General features: G+C 45.6%; 1 protein-coding gene across 11 annotated transcripts in view; it reads left to right on the top strand.

Moving 5' to 3' along the window:
• The window catches only part of SCN8A (sodium voltage-gated channel alpha subunit 8), a 60,969-nt gene that overhangs the window by 16,199 nt on the left and 28,339 nt on the right, over window positions 1-16,431 (top strand). For 6 of the 11 annotated variants that reach the window (XM_066985694.1, XM_066985698.1, XM_066985692.1 and 3 more), the window contains 8 exons: window positions 4,789-4,908; window positions 6,579-6,667; window positions 6,873-7,001; window positions 9,213-9,304; window positions 14,069-14,290; window positions 14,746-14,809; window positions 15,241-15,382; window positions 16,057-16,263. In XM_066985694.1, coding sequence (XP_066841795.1) covers window positions 4,789-4,908; window positions 6,579-6,667; window positions 6,873-7,001; window positions 9,213-9,304; window positions 14,069-14,290; window positions 14,746-14,809; window positions 15,241-15,382; window positions 16,057-16,263 — 1,065 coding nt within the window. Of the gene's footprint in view, window positions 1-4,788; window positions 4,909-5,006; window positions 6,668-6,872; window positions 7,002-8,983; window positions 9,076-9,212; window positions 9,305-14,068; window positions 14,291-14,745; window positions 14,810-15,240; window positions 15,383-16,056; window positions 16,264-16,431 lie in introns of all 11 variants that reach the window. The other 5 variants (XM_066985699.1, XM_066985697.1, XM_066985700.1 and 2 more) reach the window with 4 other exon arrangements.

The raw sequence follows: 16,431 nt of genomic DNA, 5'->3' as shown, positions 1-16,431 counted from the left end.
ATCCTTGCACGTGGACTTCCTTGTTGACGTGTACAAAGGGAATTCAGAGGACACACCTGGGTGAGCATCCTCAGCAATGAAAGCAAACCAGCTGATTGCCTCAAAGTCTAGGCAGGCAGCGAGTCAGAATTTGTAAGCGTATTTTCCTATTGCCCAGTCAGATCAAACACTTCCTGCCCTAGAAAGTTGCTGTTCACTTAATTGCATCATTTTGCTCGTGCTCTTGAGACCTGGTGCTGGGTTTGTCTGAGCCTGTGGCAGGCGCTGAGCAGAATGGGGAGAAACGGGAAGATTCTCCACGTGAACGTGTGCCACAGAGCTGAACATCCTCCAGTGTCTGCTTATGCAAGAGGTAAGGATCATCATCCTCTTCTATTTCCACAGGCTTATTCAAATTTTTTTGAATGTCTTCCCATTTTTTAAGCCTCTCTTTCCTTCTCTTCCAATTACGGCTGGGGCTGTCAGTCCTACTAATCAGCTCCTCGCCTGTTCCTACCCATTGAACGTGACTTTTGCCGGGCTGTGGCCGCTCACCTCAAGCAGCTGCCACCCATTCCACTTGATCTGAATCTTTCGTGCTCGCTGCAGAACGAGGTGAAGGTTCAAATGCTCCTGTGATTGCTCCATTTAGGAGGCAGTAGAAGGTCCGTGCTTTTTCTGGGAGCGGAGACCACACATAAGCTTAGGCGGGTTGTTTCCAGTGGAGAAATCAGCCCCAAGTTTGTAGAAAAGTCTGCGCCTTGCTGGACATCAGAGGCTGGAGTGGGACTGTCTGAGGTCACCTATAGCTTGCAGATGGGCACCTGAGGATCTTGCTCGTGTGTATGTGCCAATGGAGTGACTTGCAACTTCGTCAAGTCACATGCATCGTTTGGAAACGGGCCCTCCAGCCCGGAATGTCACCTTGAGGGTGTGGAACCGGGAAAATTACAGGGATGGGAAACGTGGGAGAGGCGTGCTTGTCTCCGGCGTGTGCTTCAAGGAGCCTTCGCTCGGGACTCCTCTACGACAAGGTTATGGCTCTGCGAGGTCGGGAGGCTGGCGCTGAGTTCCACACACGTTTCAGTGAAGAAACAGAGGGAAGAAGCAAAAGATTGGGGCCACCTCAAGAGTCAGCCTTCTATTTCCAAAAGCAAAAGCCTTTTCCAGGACTTAGCGTTTGATGGTGGTTTTTCTTCCACTCCATCTCTCCAGCAGGCTCAAAAGGAACAGGCAAAGGAGAGGGAGCGCTTCGTGGGATCAGAGAACGGCTCGGGTTGGAAGGGACCTTAAAGACCATCCAGGTCCAACCCGCTGCCATGGGCAGGGATGCCACCCACCAGGGCCTCGTCCAACCTGGCCTTTTTCTATTTTGGAGTTCAACCAAGAGATTAAAGCGAGAGCAGAATGTGGCCGATACTTTTTTCCCTCCGTGAGCTTTTCAGTGGCAGAAAATAATTTAGTAACAAAGGATAAATTTTTCTCCTTTTTGGAGGGTGGGGGTAGAAAAATGTTTTCAGTATTAGAAAGTACACTTTTTGAGCCAAAAGAGATATGCAAAATATTTTGTGTTGATATATTAAATGCTGTGGATGCTTCTTCAGCTTACGGGGTGCCAGAATCCCCTGTAAATTCCTCTTGAAAATAGCTGTGTTCAAGCAGAGTGCTCGGGGTGTCAGCAGAACGTCTCTGCTCTCTTTTGCTTAGCACTGGCAGTAAGGCAGTCATCATGTTACCACTGTAGGAATGTGCTTCCATATGTTCATGTGCTGTTCATAAAGCTGTTTTCTTCTTAAATCTTCTGCCCACTCCTCCTCACTTTTCAGCCATTACAGAAATGCTTAATGTAAAACCTGCATGAAGCCAGATTAGTTTAAATCTCCACATAACTGGAATTCTCTTTGCCCTCCCTCGATCAATTCTGTCGTGCTCTCCAGCATAGCTTCTTTCATGCGCTGTTTTGCAAATTGATTTAGAAAAAAATCTTGACTTATCTTTTGCAATATTACTTCTTTTATGTGAGAAGTATTCAAAGGGTTTTTAAAGCCTAGATTCTCAGACAACGTTAAGAAAACTTAAGTGGACAGAGCCTTTTCATGCCTCTGAAGCAACAAACTGAGACTTTGAAAGTTCAGCCAGGCTTCATCCCTTACAAGAAGACTGCAGAATGCCTTTTTCCAGGTATCACCTTTCTCTGAGTTTTAAGCTTTGCCTCAGCAGATCTTAAAAGGGCTTAAGGATGTTCTTGGACCCGAACCAGCAAGCATTTTAAGAGCATGCAGCCATTTTGAAATTGAGTTTTAATATGTCAGCAGCAGAAAGAAGAATGAAGATTTTAAATTGCCAAACGCTTTTTGGCTTTTGTGCCATTCTTTCTATTAAGAAGGCCAAGTGGAGATTTACCCAGGATTTTATAAGATACGCTGGGGAACCATAGCAGTGGGTCTTGGAACCGTGATAATCAGTGAGCAGACTGGAATGTATGGCACTTGTATTACTGAAAGGCCTGATTTTGACAAGCTTTACAGAAAGCAGCAAGTTCAAGAAGCAGCACGGTGCAAGAAGAGAGAGCTGGGAAGAGCGTGGAAGAGGAAACAAAGAATTGTTGTGTGCAAGGTCAGGTGATAGCTGATGGACCGAGCTGGCGAGCAGAACGAGGCATTCACATGTCGTAGGCTGTTGCCCTCATGGTTGGACCAAGCAGCTTGTGTTACCACCAGGGAGTGCCAAATTTCAGGCTCCATCCTTGGGGAAATGGCTTTCGAAAATGGCTGTTTCCATGCAACCACGGCGGTGTGCCAAGGCTCGCGGCGCCTGCCCTTCGGTGTGGAGCGGTTTACATCTGCTTCGCCCGCTCTGCAAGCCTGGCTTGCTCTTCTAGCACGGGCCTGAAGTCTTTGGGTTGGCTTACGTCTGCGGCGCAGCGTGCGTCTGTGTCTGCAGGCGAGGAGAGGTTTTGCTTCTGCCTTGCTGAGCTGAGTCTAGGCAAGTTGGAGCACTCCCACACTGCGATTTCCCCGTGTCGAAATGGGAATGGACCTTAGCCGCCTTCCAAAGGAGGATTTCTGCCTTCATCCAGCTCACCTAGTGCTCGCATAATTTTGAGCACAACCATGCTGGAAAATTCCTTGCTTGAGGGACATCAGAGTGCTGAGAGCCATGCCGGGCTAGGGACACAAGCCTGTGAATGCCCCCGTCGCAGGGAGGAACCTTTTGTGGGCATGAGAGGAGGTTTAAAAAGGAATGGGAGGGGAATCTTGAAAGTTTGTTGTGCTAGGGTCTTAAAGCCAGCAGCCCGTGAGCACTCTGTAATTGGCAACTTTGGAAAACTTATGGCCTTTTATAATATTCCTGCACGTCAAGGTAATCTGTTCATTAATTCTTGATGCTGCAATTTAAGAGCTCTCCAAAGCTGTCTTTAAAGTGCTCTTTGTTGGGAGATGCATTAGTGGTTATGCTAACTAATATTTCTCACTCAGCGCTGAACCACAATCTGATTTTGATTTCCTTTTTCAAATAATTTACTGCTCACCGGTCTAATTTAGCCAAACGAGCGAAGACGCCTGGTTTCACTTGCTAGGAGGGAAATGACAAATTTCCGAAGAGCGAAGCCTCCTGGGGAAGCACAGCGACTGCGTTGGCAGAAAGCCCTGGTGGATTCCCCCGTGTTGGACTCTCGGGGCTGTGCCAGGCGGTGGGCTGCTGCCGGGGAGGCAGCTTGCAGCGAGCTCGCTCCGCTCCGCGCCCCCGCGCCCGGCCGCCCGTAATCCCCCATCTCATCCACCCCGCCGCATCCTGCAGGGAAACGGGGAAAATGGTGCCGGGAGGGAAAAAGACTTGAGATTTTCGGTGCACACAAGTGACTTTTTTTTCTTCTTCTCCCTTCAAGTCGAGTGGTGGGTGCTAGGAGCGTGCCGGGATCGAGCGACCGGGGTTCTAATTTTGCATTTCCAGATGGCTGCGTGTGATTCTCCCCGTGCTTTGGGAGCCGCACGCTCAGCTCGTGGGGAGAGAAAGCAGCGGGTCTGTATTTTAAGGGTGGTGGAGAGCCGAGATCTATCCTGCCACATGTTGACGTGATTCATGCCGCGGGCTCCGCGTACAGGAGTGAACCCAAACTCGCTAATTAAAGGCAGGGAGAGCGCATGACTGTGACTGGAACTTGGGCACCGCGGTGGAATATGTTCCAAAGTGCCAGCGAGTGGGAACGCTGGATATGACGGCTAGCTGCCTCCTCGGGTCTGCTGGGGTGGGCCTCAGCCGTTGCCTGTCCTTCTGCTTACCTGTCCATCTCTTTTTGCAGGTTGGGTGTCCCCTAAAACCGGGGTCCCGGTGTAGCGGCTAGCAAGGCATGGGACAGAGGCACAGGCAGCCCCAGCGCCGTGCCATGAGGACGGTGGTGTGCACGGGGTCGAAGGCAGGGTTCAGCTGCTTGCTCCTGCCCTTCAGTTTGTGATCCGTAGAGGTCTTGGGCCTCGGTTCTTGCCTCTCAGACAGGGCGAGCGCTGCTCCTGCCCCGTGTGATAGAAACTCGCGCTCTCGCTTGGGAGATCTGGCTTGGGCTCTGTTGTGGCTAGTAAAACGGGTGCTTTGCAGTAGGATTATTCGTGGGGTACTGGTAGGTATGTTTTTCCCTAGTGGGAACTTTGCAATGGAGATTATCATTTAAAAGAGCAGAAAATAGATTTTTTTTTCTTTTTTTACCATGGAAGTTGTTGGGCTTTTCTTTATACTGTTCACACTTTGATTTTCATGCATTAACTCTCTCTCTCTTTCTTTCTTTTTCTCTCTTTGTTTCTTTCTCTACAGACCTTTGTAGTACTAAACAGAGGGAAAACACTCTTCCGATTTAGTGCCACACCTGCCTTGTACATTTTAAGTCCTTTTAATCTGTTTAGAAGAATAGCTATTAAAATTTTGATACATTCATATCCTTTTTACTGCTGAGTTCTTTTGGTCTTTGTTGGTTGAAAAATCTCTTACCTGTTGTCCTGTTGCTCAATTCAAACTTTATTTATGAATTACAGTTCTGTGCCTGGTGAAGCTGGATTTGTGTTGAATGAAAAAGCATGGCCGTTTAGACATATCCGATCAAGTAAATGTTTAATTTATATTCCTTGCTAATCTGTACCAATCTGTGTCCATTCCTCCATCGCTACGCAGACACTGATAAGTATTGGAAGTACTGAACCATCACCTGCATGTGTTATTAAGAGAGGAGGAAAAAAGCAGTATAGTGGATGAGCTGGTTGGCCCTGTTTGTTTGTGACCCTAAAACAGATCTTAATGAAGCACGTTCATTTGTTGTTTTAGGGACTTCTCAGTACTAACTTCTTGCGTCTCAAGAAGGAAAAGCTTTTCCATCTTCTAATGCTTCAAACTCGACTTGGGTGCTGAGGCTGGGAGTGTGTTTTTTTGGCTGGTGTTGCCTCTTGTGGATTTTCCTCCCCTCTGGATGTGCTTGGAGATGGAGAGCCATTTGAGTCCGCTTAAATCATTTTCTGAAGTCAAACAGCTTTGGATCTGACCCTGAATTTCACCATTCTGCTAATAGTTCAGTAGTTAAAATCCACTTGAACTTCCAATTCCGAAACTGGGCTGGCCCTACAGTGCTCCTCAAATGGCTTCTCCGGCACCTTGTACCTGCAAACGTGTCCTGAACACACAGAGGGAGCAGGGAGTTTAGGAGAAGGTACTCTTGGTCAACATGCTGACCACACGTGAGAAATCTCAGCTTGGGTGTACAAAATTGTGCTGATGAATGATATCAGTGGACATTGAGAAGATGATGAGCCAGTTTGCCCAAGCTGAATGTTAATATAAAGGGATAAGGAGTAACAGCTCTCTGTATTTACATTTGAGGAGTCAGAGATTTTATTCCTAGCCACTCCTCCTTCCTCTTTCTCTTAACAGAATGGTCTGAAAACCTGTTGCCTTTAAGACAAAAAAAAAACAAAAAACAAAAAACAAACAAAAACAGTGTTTTAAATTTTATCATTTTTGCTCTTGCAAATGACTGGATATGCAACAGTGAGAAAGTGAACTGGGAGACTACAGCAGCTGGCAGGTGGTACAAGGTATGTAAACCTGCCTCTTCCAGCAGGGAATCAGAAACAGCAAATAAAATCCTGTCTCAGAAGTACAAATCGATCCGTGTGGCGTGCACGGAAGGTGCATGTTTCCTTTCCAGTACACCTTGCAAAGATTTGTAAGATTTTCTCCAAACTAAACCGTAGGTGTCTGTGGATTGCAGTGCTGCTTCCCTGTTGGATGTGTTAGCAGAGCACACATTTTGATGATGCTGCGTAGATGGAGTTGTTTGGGAAGGCATTTTTATTAAGCCATGTGATTTTTGAATTGCTAATGCATGCTAAAAAATAGGAAATAAAGTGAATGGTGATGTAAAAATACTATTTGTATAGAGTCACCCCTGTTCTTATCTCCCATGACTGCAGGAAGCATCTTGGCTGTTACGTATAGCACATCGAGAACAGACTGGGAGTTGTTGAGTGCTGGTGTAGTGCAGGGATCTTTAGGGAGCTGTAAGCTGATGTAAAGAGCCATGCTAGTGTGCCTTTGATCCTTGACTTTGTTCTACAGTATTTAGCATGATCATTATGTGCACTATTTTGACCAACTGTGTATTCATGACTTTTAGTAACCCGCCTGAATGGTCGAAGAATGTGGAGTAAGTAATACTTCTTCTATTTTTAAGAATTGTACGGAATGCTGCTTTTCAGAAATCTGCTCTTACTCATATTTAAGCTAGCATGAACTCAAGTCTTTTATATCCACTTTGTTTAGACAAAAGTGCTTGCAATTCATCTGTTTTCATGTCTAGCTTTACATTTCTACAAACTTCTCAGTGCGGCTCTCTTTATTCCTTTTAACAGGTATACATTCACTGGTATTTATACATTTGAATCACTTGTGAAAATTATTGCAAGAGGTTTCTGTATAGATGGCTTTACTTTCCTACGTGATCCATGGAACTGGCTAGATTTCAGTGTGATCATGATGGCGTAAGTTGCATTTTCAGATTATTTCAGGTATTTGTGGCATACGGGAGGGGATGAGACCGTAGGAAGAGGGTGGGTGTGTAAGGAAAAAATAAACCAAGGAAAGCTTAAGTGAATCCCCAGAAGATTCCTTTGATTTTTCAATAGAAAGCCTGACACAGAGGCAGATCTAAAACACCACTCTGGATTTAGCAGCAATGCTGCTGCAGAAAAACGCAATTTTCTAAAACCTGCCTTTGTTAAGAAAAGATTTTATAATAGTGTCTAACATTGTAGATCAGCTCACGTGCCAGAGCAGCAGCTGAATCTGTTGAGCATAGGATTAGGAGCAGACCATCTCTGAATTCCAGTCTCTACCACCCCTTCCCTCTGTGGGCTTACGTGTTAAAATTTCTTGGGCTGCAGCTTGCAGGTTGAACAATTTCTAATGAAGAAGCGGTGTCAGAAAAGGAGACACTTTATTTTGCTTCCTCGTTCTTTTCTCTTGTGCTGGATCAGCTTACGTTGGGCTGAGAACGAGGAGTCCCTGTGGCTGCCTGAGCTCCCAGCTGAACCTGGAGATGCGCACCAGACCTCTGGTGGCAGGGCTTGGTCCTTAGTGCCCTGCCTTGCTGGTCGATCAGTCGTAGTACTGCTGCTGAGAACCAGGTGTACGGCACCGGCAATCGCAGTGGCTGGTGGAAGACATTTTTTCCCTTTTATATGCTTTGAAATATTACATGTGTGCACGTTTGGGCTCCCACAGTCAGTGATGGCCAATGAAGACTCAAAGACCATGGAGGAAGGCTCAGGAGCTCGGTTTTCAAGGGTTCCGAGCACTTGAATTTGATTCGAATAAAATGCTTTAATCATATAAAATGCCATGGCCCTGCTTTGGCTGCGTTCTGCAGCCTAGGTTGCTGATTTTCCTGAGTGTTTGCCCTTTTAGTTGTGCATTTTGGTTACATGCAAAGAGTTGGATGTTGGACACAAAAGGCAAAGAGCCCATGACTCCCTGACCTTGTAGTTTCCCTTTTGGATCTGCTGAGCCCAGAGTAAAGGTGCCTTTGTGGGTCAGGCTCCCAGCTCTCTGCACATAGGTTGAATTTGCTGGGGATCGGTTACTTCCTTTCTGAAGCAATTAACAAGTAACAGCATGCTGGCTTTAAAAGGCCCACCGCATCAATACAAAATAAATCTGCTAAAACTTGAGCTGGTCTAACTATATAATCCCTTTATTTCCACTGAGGTCGCTTTGCTGTAGGAGAGTTTGGCCCTGGAAACATCAAATCAAATTCTTTTTTGTGCCAAGGGCTAGAACAAACCTGTGTTGTTTAAATCCCATTAACAGAGTCCAAGTTTTTTGGAAACTCTTGTGGTGGCCTTCCTGCACCAGGAGGAATTTTGAATATCGCGCATTGCTTTATGTTTTCATACCCTGCTTCTCCAGACAGCACAGAGGAAATATTCTCTTCTACATTGTGATAAATGGAACTCCGTTAACCTTGCACTAAGCCTCTTACCCTCTGTGTATCTCAGGTTTATCCCTCCGTAAAATGGGGATAATCAGAGCTACCTGTGGCTCACAAACAGGTGGTAAAGCATAACGGATTAAAATGAAGGCTGCTAAGCAAAGCGAAGGGTGGCGATGCTTTATTAAAAACATGAAGGAAAGTGAAGCGAATATACCTGAAACCATTGAACAGAGGTGATGTCACCAGGACTCCGGGCATGTTGGACAGTTTTACGTTTACCTTCTTCTGTAGGGTTAGCCTTAAATGTTCATGCCCTGCATAGGCAAGAATGCAAGTGTCTAACCATGTACCTGGACAAGTGCGGAGAGACTTAAAAAAAACCTGTGTTTTGGCTTTGAAATCTTCTCTCTCTCTCTTTTAAATGCGGATTCTAAAGCATTTGTAAATTACAAACTGTTTCCTACAAACAGACAGCTATATGAAAAGGAAGGTGACCCCAATGGTGCCATTAACTCTGGTTTAATTCTGCAGGTATATAACAGAGTTTGTAAACCTAGGCAATGTTTCAGCTCTGCGCACTTTCAGGGTTCTGAGAGCTTTGAAAACTATTTCTGTAATTCCAGGTAAGGCGGCCTCCGGTTGGTGTTAGCTGTTGGGTACAGGCCCCTGTGAGTGATGTATTGCTTTGTCTGTAGTTGTTGTTTTTTTTTGGTGTGTGTATTGTCATTGTGTTTTTTGTGTGTGACCTCCCTCATTGCAGATATGTCACAGAGTTTGTGGACCTTGGGAATGTCTCAGCATTGAGAACTTTCAGAGTTCTCCGAGCTTTGAAAACTATCTCTGTTATTCCAGGTGAGAACCATTAAGCATTAAAGGCTGGTCTTGCATTTATCTCTCTTCGATATCTCCCTCCTCGTCCTGCATTGCTTATTTCTCAGAAGTGGCACTGGGAAACTTTTGATGGGCTTTGCAGTCTGTATAAACGGAATGGTTTGAAATTAAGGCTTCATTATTGGACGAGCAGTCTGCTGTTCCGTACGTCTTTATCCCTGTGTGCATACGTGGCTGTCCAATCTCTGAAATGAAAGCCAGACCAAAAGTTCAAAACGAGTAAAGAATTGGGCGCTCCCTTCGTCCTCAAGCTGAACAGTTCCTCACTGAGCAAGTCATCCCATTAACAGCAGCCTTCCTAGGGTTGGTTTAGGAATAAGTTTGTGAAGCAAGCAAGCGAAACCCGAGCAAGATTAAACCTTTCTGCGTGAGGCTACTCCAGGTACTGGCAGTCAGGTGGGATCTGGGGCAGGTTCTCTTACACGACTGCAGCAAGGGTTGCCGTGCCGTTTTGAGACAGACGAAGCTAACCCGAGCGTTGGCGTTACCAGCTTTTACATTTGTATGTTTTAGCAGAACTGGCTGCCGGCTCTTCATGCAATCATACATGGCCCAAACCGCTGTCTGAGCTTTCATTGAGCCCGAAGTCCTAATTCAAAGACTTGCCCATTTGACGTGCCACCCCCAGGGCTGGGCTTGGCAGGACTGGCACTTACACGGCTCCCTCTGGGCTCCAACCCAGCCTGAGTGTCAGAGGGTGAGCACAGACCCTCCTTCGGTGTAAGAGACCACGGAGGCATCATGGACTGAGAGTATGATTAGAAGTGAGAGAGTCCTCAATTCTCGTGTAGGAGGTGCTCGGGGCTTTGTAGGTTCTTGTGCAGATGGTTTCTGGGAAGTGTCCCTCATTTTAAAGTCAAGCTTAGGACTCAGTTTTTGCAGGCACTGAAGCACCTGTAATTTCCCAGCTTTTATAGGTGCTTGATCTGTCTCACAGTAGGCACCCTAAACAATCACTTGATAAGTTTTGCTCTTCTGTTTCTATGCATTCTGTTTCCTAATGCATTAACTGATAAAGGTTCTTTGCTTTCTCAGGATGCATTTTCATATATCTTTGCCGGAAAACAAACTGCAGAATTGTAGGGGCCCATCACTTTTGTCCCCATTCCAGACTGCTAAACCCATCAGATGTCCATGGCTGTTGTGCATGATGCTCTTAAGTGGCACCTGCTTTTCTTGCACCGAATGAGAGAATGCTAGAATAATGTTCTTACCTTCCTTAATGTCTGGCAGTGCACATACAAAGAGCTAAAGGTATTTTGGTAATAGCTGTTAGCAGCGCACTAGATGGATCTGAAGCGTGGCTGCGATTTTATCAGCCTGCTGCAGGTATTGACTGTCTTGCTCGAAGAAAAGCATCGATGTTAAAATAAGTTTCGTATGTGTTTTGCTTTCATAATCAGAGGAAAGTGAAGATGATGCAACTTTAATGAGCTGGTTACTAAATGTGCAACAGCATGCCATGTCTTCCTATGGAAAGGAGCAGAACAGTTCTATATCATTCCCTCCATCCTACTCTAAACTAATGGAATTTTCCTTTTATTTCAAAAGACAACAAGGGCTGGGGGGACCCGAGCCCTTCTTCTTAGCTCAGTGCAGCCACGCTTTTCACTAAGGGGACGATTTGCTGCACCCAGCTCAGGGGATTCCTGTCTGAGCGTTGGATAAGATGAATTAATCCATGGCTAGAACTGCAAGCAGCAGAACTTTGGTTGTGTGTATGAGTTGGGTGCTGGGATGGGGTTGCCCCAGTTGTGGTTCTGCAGCACGTAGGTAGAGTACAACCACGTTCCCTGCTTGTTTTTATGCCTAACGATATGAGAAATGTAAAGTATTTGTGCAATTAACCTTTTGGGCTGTTTAATATGAAATTAGGCTTATCTAGTCCAAGAGGAGAAGTGATTTTTAGAATATACTTAGAAAATCTAAAGGGGTTCCCCTTCTGCTTCAGTGTGTGCGAAGGAATGGGAATTTTAACACTGTGCTGAGCTAATGAGAAAATAATCTGATTGTTATGACAAGTGCTAACTATGTCTTCTGCCAATAATTGGAATCGTCCTCAGTGTGTTTTTTAGACAAGATAAAAGTAGGAAATACCACTAGAATATTATGGGACTCCAGATCAAATGTGTGCAGGTGGAGGGTCTGTATGGCACCCCAGAACCGAAATACCAAAATATCACTTTCACCTTACGGCTTGACAGACCGTATTAACCCGTGGGGGTCTAAAGACAGCTTTTTATTGGCACTCACCGTGTTGGCAATTGAATTACCGGTGCCATCGGTCGCCGTGCGGTGTCAGCCCGTGCCGCATCCCACGTGGAATCGCGCCCCCCGGGTTTCGCCGTAGGTGAAGGCGATTGCTTCAGCTGGCAGTTTCGAGGCTGTTTCGTCTTGGGAGCGGCCGGGGAGCTCTCCTGCTGCCGATTTATCCTCTCTGTTCCAAGCCACGATCCCTTTTTGTGCCTGCGGGGGAGCGGCACACCAACCAGAGGCGGAAATGCCAGTGTGAATGGCTGCATGTGCAGAGCGGAGCGTATCGGAGCGATGGAGATGAGCATGCAAACGAGTGCTGCGATGGTTATTTGTCTGCCAGGCCTAACAGCAAAAAGCCTGCTTCGTGTTTGAGTCGGCCTTTGGCAGTGATCTAAATGTTCTGAAGGAAACGAGATGTTTTTAAAAACTATTCCTCCCTAATAATTCCTTTTTACTTATGTATTTTTGAATCTTTCTGTTCTGATATGGATCAAACCTGTGGTCGTATGGAAGGGTTTCTTGTCCGAGGTTTATTGCAGCCTGCTTGGGTGGCCTTGAACAGAGACATGGATCTGATCTAGCCCTGTATTCCTCGCTCTGTGGGGTTTTTCCATTTTTTTCCCCTTTATTTCATTATATTTTTTAATTTCCATACTGGGTCCTTTAAGCAGCCGGTTGTTCTGCAGGCTATTTGGGCAGTTTGTTGCGATCCAGAGCAGCGTTTCAAGACTGGAATACTTGCTTGAACCTAAAACCACTTTTGTGTTCTTTGGATCTTTAAACACTCCAGAAAGAAAACTTCCCCAGCAGTGCAATCTTGGCTAATAGCAGCGATACAAACATGAAAACACTGGTAGGTGAGGGCAGGGCAAAGGTACCAGGCCACGCAGAGGATGGATGCTTTGGAAATGTAAAAATCAGTAAAATTTGGAGTAGATTTGAGTAAGAGAAGTATAAAGCAGAACACACGACAGCTCATTGAAATGCCTTTTCTTACCGTGAATGAAAGGATGGGAGGAACTAATTGTGGACACATAATTTCGCACAGTTGGGAAAAAATACCGTTGTGGTAGTGCCTGACCTGTGACGGTGTCTCCTGCCAGATCTCCCTGTTCTGGATTTCCAGCAGACTTTGATGGGAGGTGTTCCCCCCCCCCCCCCCCTTTTTTATTTTTATGTGAGAACTAATAGCAGAGCTCGAAATAAATTTAGGGATTGGTTTCATGCGTATGTGCTGCTGAGCTGAATTCAGGCATTGGAGAGAATCTTTAGGTTTTAGTAAACGTAGCTCCGTCAGGGAGGTAATTGGCCTGTCTCATAGAAATGAGAATTCGGGTATTCTCTAAAGGAGCTGTCTTCAGAATTGTATTTTGACCTCATTTTACTGAATTTGTCTTGCTGAAAATATGGCTTTGCTCTTTGCCTTAAGCGAAGGTGGTGGAAGCCTTTTTACTGTATTTGCTGAAGCCCGAAATGAATTTGTGCAGAGAGGCAGGTAGGTGTACAGTGAGGTGGATGATTCTCTGGGAATTGCCAAGGGAAGGGAAAGGAAGGGAGGGGATTGTTTCCAAGCTTTGTATAAAATTCCTGGAAAAGGTTAGTCCTTTAACTCCTTCCTCCAGCATCCTTCGCTACTCAGTTACAAGTGCCTGTTGATCCTCCTCGACATCGGAGTGGCCAAGCAAAGGGCTGTAGTGTTCCTGCATCCCAAAATCTTGCATGTTTAAATCCCAAAAGGGTTACGCTGCTCAGTAACGTGTCCAGCCTCACAGATGGTTCCCCAGACTGGATGGTTTGGAAAAGCAGCAGGATTGGGTCCTCTTGGCTTACACTTGTGCTCGCTTTTGGTATTGAGCCTTGCCTATGAATGACCCCGAGAGCTTTGGGGGAATTCCAGGAGCCAGCACTGAATGAAATCCTGCCCACCTGGCTGCGACAAAACCCTGCTGTCAGTGAGAGGTTCAACTCCTGCAAGCAGAGAAATGCTGAGACAGTTTAGTTAGGCAGGAGAAAGTTCGGATGTAGACAGTTTGCAAGGCATTTGATCTCTGTAAGTTGTCACTTTGTGCCAATAAGGCAGGCTGAAAGTGTGGCCACGGAGGCTTTGTAGCAGCGCACCTTAAGTCACATTTTTTAGACAAATTTTTTAGACGTTGCAGTGCCTCCCAAGTACGCTTCGCATCCTCTTGTGCAAAACAGGGATATTCTCAGGGATGAGCTTGGTGCTTTGGTTTTTTGACCTGAGTGGTGAACCCACGGCTGGCGTTGGGATGGGGTCGCCCATCGCGCTCGTGGTGCTATGGGAAAACCTCCAGGCACTCCAGAACCCACGTTGGGTTCCAGGAACCCGACCCTATAAAAGCAACATCCTTTGCCCTCACATAGGTGTAAGGTACTGTACGTATTTGAATTTTCAATGCCTTTTTTGTTCTACAGGAGTGATTTCCAGTCTTGTTTTCTTCTCTACAGGCTTGAAGACCATTGTGGGTGCCCTAATTCAGTCTGTGAAGAAGCTGTCAGATGTAATGATCTTGACAGTGTTTTGTCTCAGTGTCTTTGCTCTGATCGGGTTGCAGCTGTTCATGGGCAATTTGAGGAACAAGTGTGTGATATGGCCAATTAATGTGAATGAGACGTTCCTGGATAACGGCTCTAGGGGCTTTGACTGGGAGGAATACACCAACAATATGTGTAGGTATTTCTGCAGTGATACTCCCTAAAACCTTCTTATTTGACTTAATGCTGCCGACTGGGATTTCTGACACGTGGCGTGCCCGGCGTTGCACAATAAAAACCCCTTGCTCGGATATTGTTCCATTTCTAGAAACCTGACCTTGTTCAGGTGTTACTAGTTGGGTTCATTTTAAAAAGTATGGGCTGTGCTCTTTTAGCTAAATAAGGATTTTGTCCAAAATGCTCTTTTTTTTTTTCCTGCTTTGATTCCAATTGAAAATGGGTTTTTAATATGGTAAAAAGGAAGTCGTTCTGCCCATGTGAATCCCTGGCCTGAATGTCACGTTTACTGGTAAATTTACCAGTAGGGGATCTAGAAGACTTTAGTTAAGGTTTCTGTAGTGTGATAGTATGCTAAATCCTCTAACTCCATGCGTGTGTGCACGTAATCTTTTCTTTTTCATCTTCTTCAGCAAATTTTTACATAATTCCTGGTGCCCCTGATCCTTTGCTCTGTGGTAACAGCTCAGATGCAGGGTGAGTGTTGAGCTTTGTTAAAAGTGATGACTAATTACCATTGATGTCTGCTAATGATGACAAAACCTTTGGAATATTTCCTGTTGCTTCCTTTGTTGGTTCTGGTGTTATTTCAAATGTAAAAGGCTTCACATTTCTTAATCTAATTATTAATCCATTGTTGCTGTCTCTTGCACTAATACGATGTGAGCTGGCATTTTTCTTGTCACCCCAGGAGGCTGATACTTGTAATGATGATTTCTAGTGGCATGATTTCCCTCTGAATCTAATCATAAAAATCGATGGAGAAGTAGGGGCTGGAGGTTCAGAAGTGGAAACTTTCCTTGTGCTATTGTCTCTAATTGGTTAGCCCGGTTAACGTGCCTGTGATGAATTTGCTCTGTCCCTTTTACCGTATTGATGCCCTGAAATCACTTCCATCTTCTTTACAGTCAATGTCCAGAGGGCTACACATGCATGAAAGCAGGACGGAACCCGAACTATGGTTACACAAGCTTTGACACTTTCAGCTGGGCTTTTCTGGCTTTGTTTCGCCTTATGACTCAGGACTTTTGGGAAAACTTGTATCAATTAGTAAGTAAACGCGTTGCTTCGGTGTTACACAACCTGAGAATTTGGGGACACGGAGAATGTGACAAGCTGTATTTACTTCCTAGCGTCTGAAAGAGAAGTACAGCTGCAGAATTAGACCTTGGGTTTTGAGAAGGAAGGGGATGTTACCTGAAAGCGGGTGTTGCACTTCTAAGGCCAGAAGGGATTGTAGGTCTGCAGCGTGCGCGCAGCTGAGCTGTGAATTAATTCTGGAAGAAGCTGACTGCGCGCTGCAGAAGCTCAGCTCTGCTCACAGGAGGCGTTCAGGCGCTTTGGAGGGCAGAGTGCTTCCTTGTAACCTGAGAGTGGTTCGGGCCCCTTGCTGAAATGGCTTTTTTGACAGTTTGTTTTGTTTTGGAGAAGGCTAGGCATTGAGTTTCACACTGTACTTCTGAATCCTTTTCAGTTTGCATCCGTTGGATGTTCCCTTAAGAGAAGAAGAGGGATGTCACCTTTTGTGCTTACGGCTAATGAATGTGCAGTGTCTTAGTGCTTTGCAGTGGAAGTGCTGAGATCCTAAATACCCAGCACCGCTGTATTTTCTTAGAAGCATTCGGGTCAAGAAACATTAGATCAGCTTGCATATCAGGTGTCACTCTAGAAATTGCTTTCCCCTTTCCTTTTCTATTCCCTCTACCATTCTCTTCTACTTCTAGACCTTACGAGCAGCAGGGAAAACCTACATGATCTTCTTTGTCTTGGTGATCTTTGTGGGATCGTTCTATCTGGTAAATCTAATTTTGGCTGTGGTGGCTATGGCTTATGAAGAGCAGAACCAGGCCACACTGGAGGAGGCAGAGCAGAAAGAGGCAGAATTTAAGGCTATGTTAGAACAATTGAAAAAGCAGCAGGAAGAAGCACAGGTGAGTGTTTTTTTTTGTTTTTTTTTTTAATGCATTTACATATTTTTAGGTTTATTTGCCTGTTATTGCAGAGCAATGGTGTATAATCAAGAATGCAGTAGTGCCACGGCTGGCTTCCCCTGGCACCTCATGCTCTGCTGTCTGGGGTTGACGCTGTTCACCGGCTCT

Source organism: Anser cygnoides, chromosome 32 (genome assembly GCF_040182565.1).
Source record: "Anser cygnoides isolate HZ-2024a breed goose chromosome 32, Taihu_goose_T2T_genome, whole genome shotgun sequence".
Lineage (NCBI taxonomy): Eukaryota > Metazoa > Chordata > Aves > Anseriformes > Anatidae > Anser > Anser cygnoides.
This window is presented reverse-complemented; position numbering and strand designations above follow the sequence as displayed.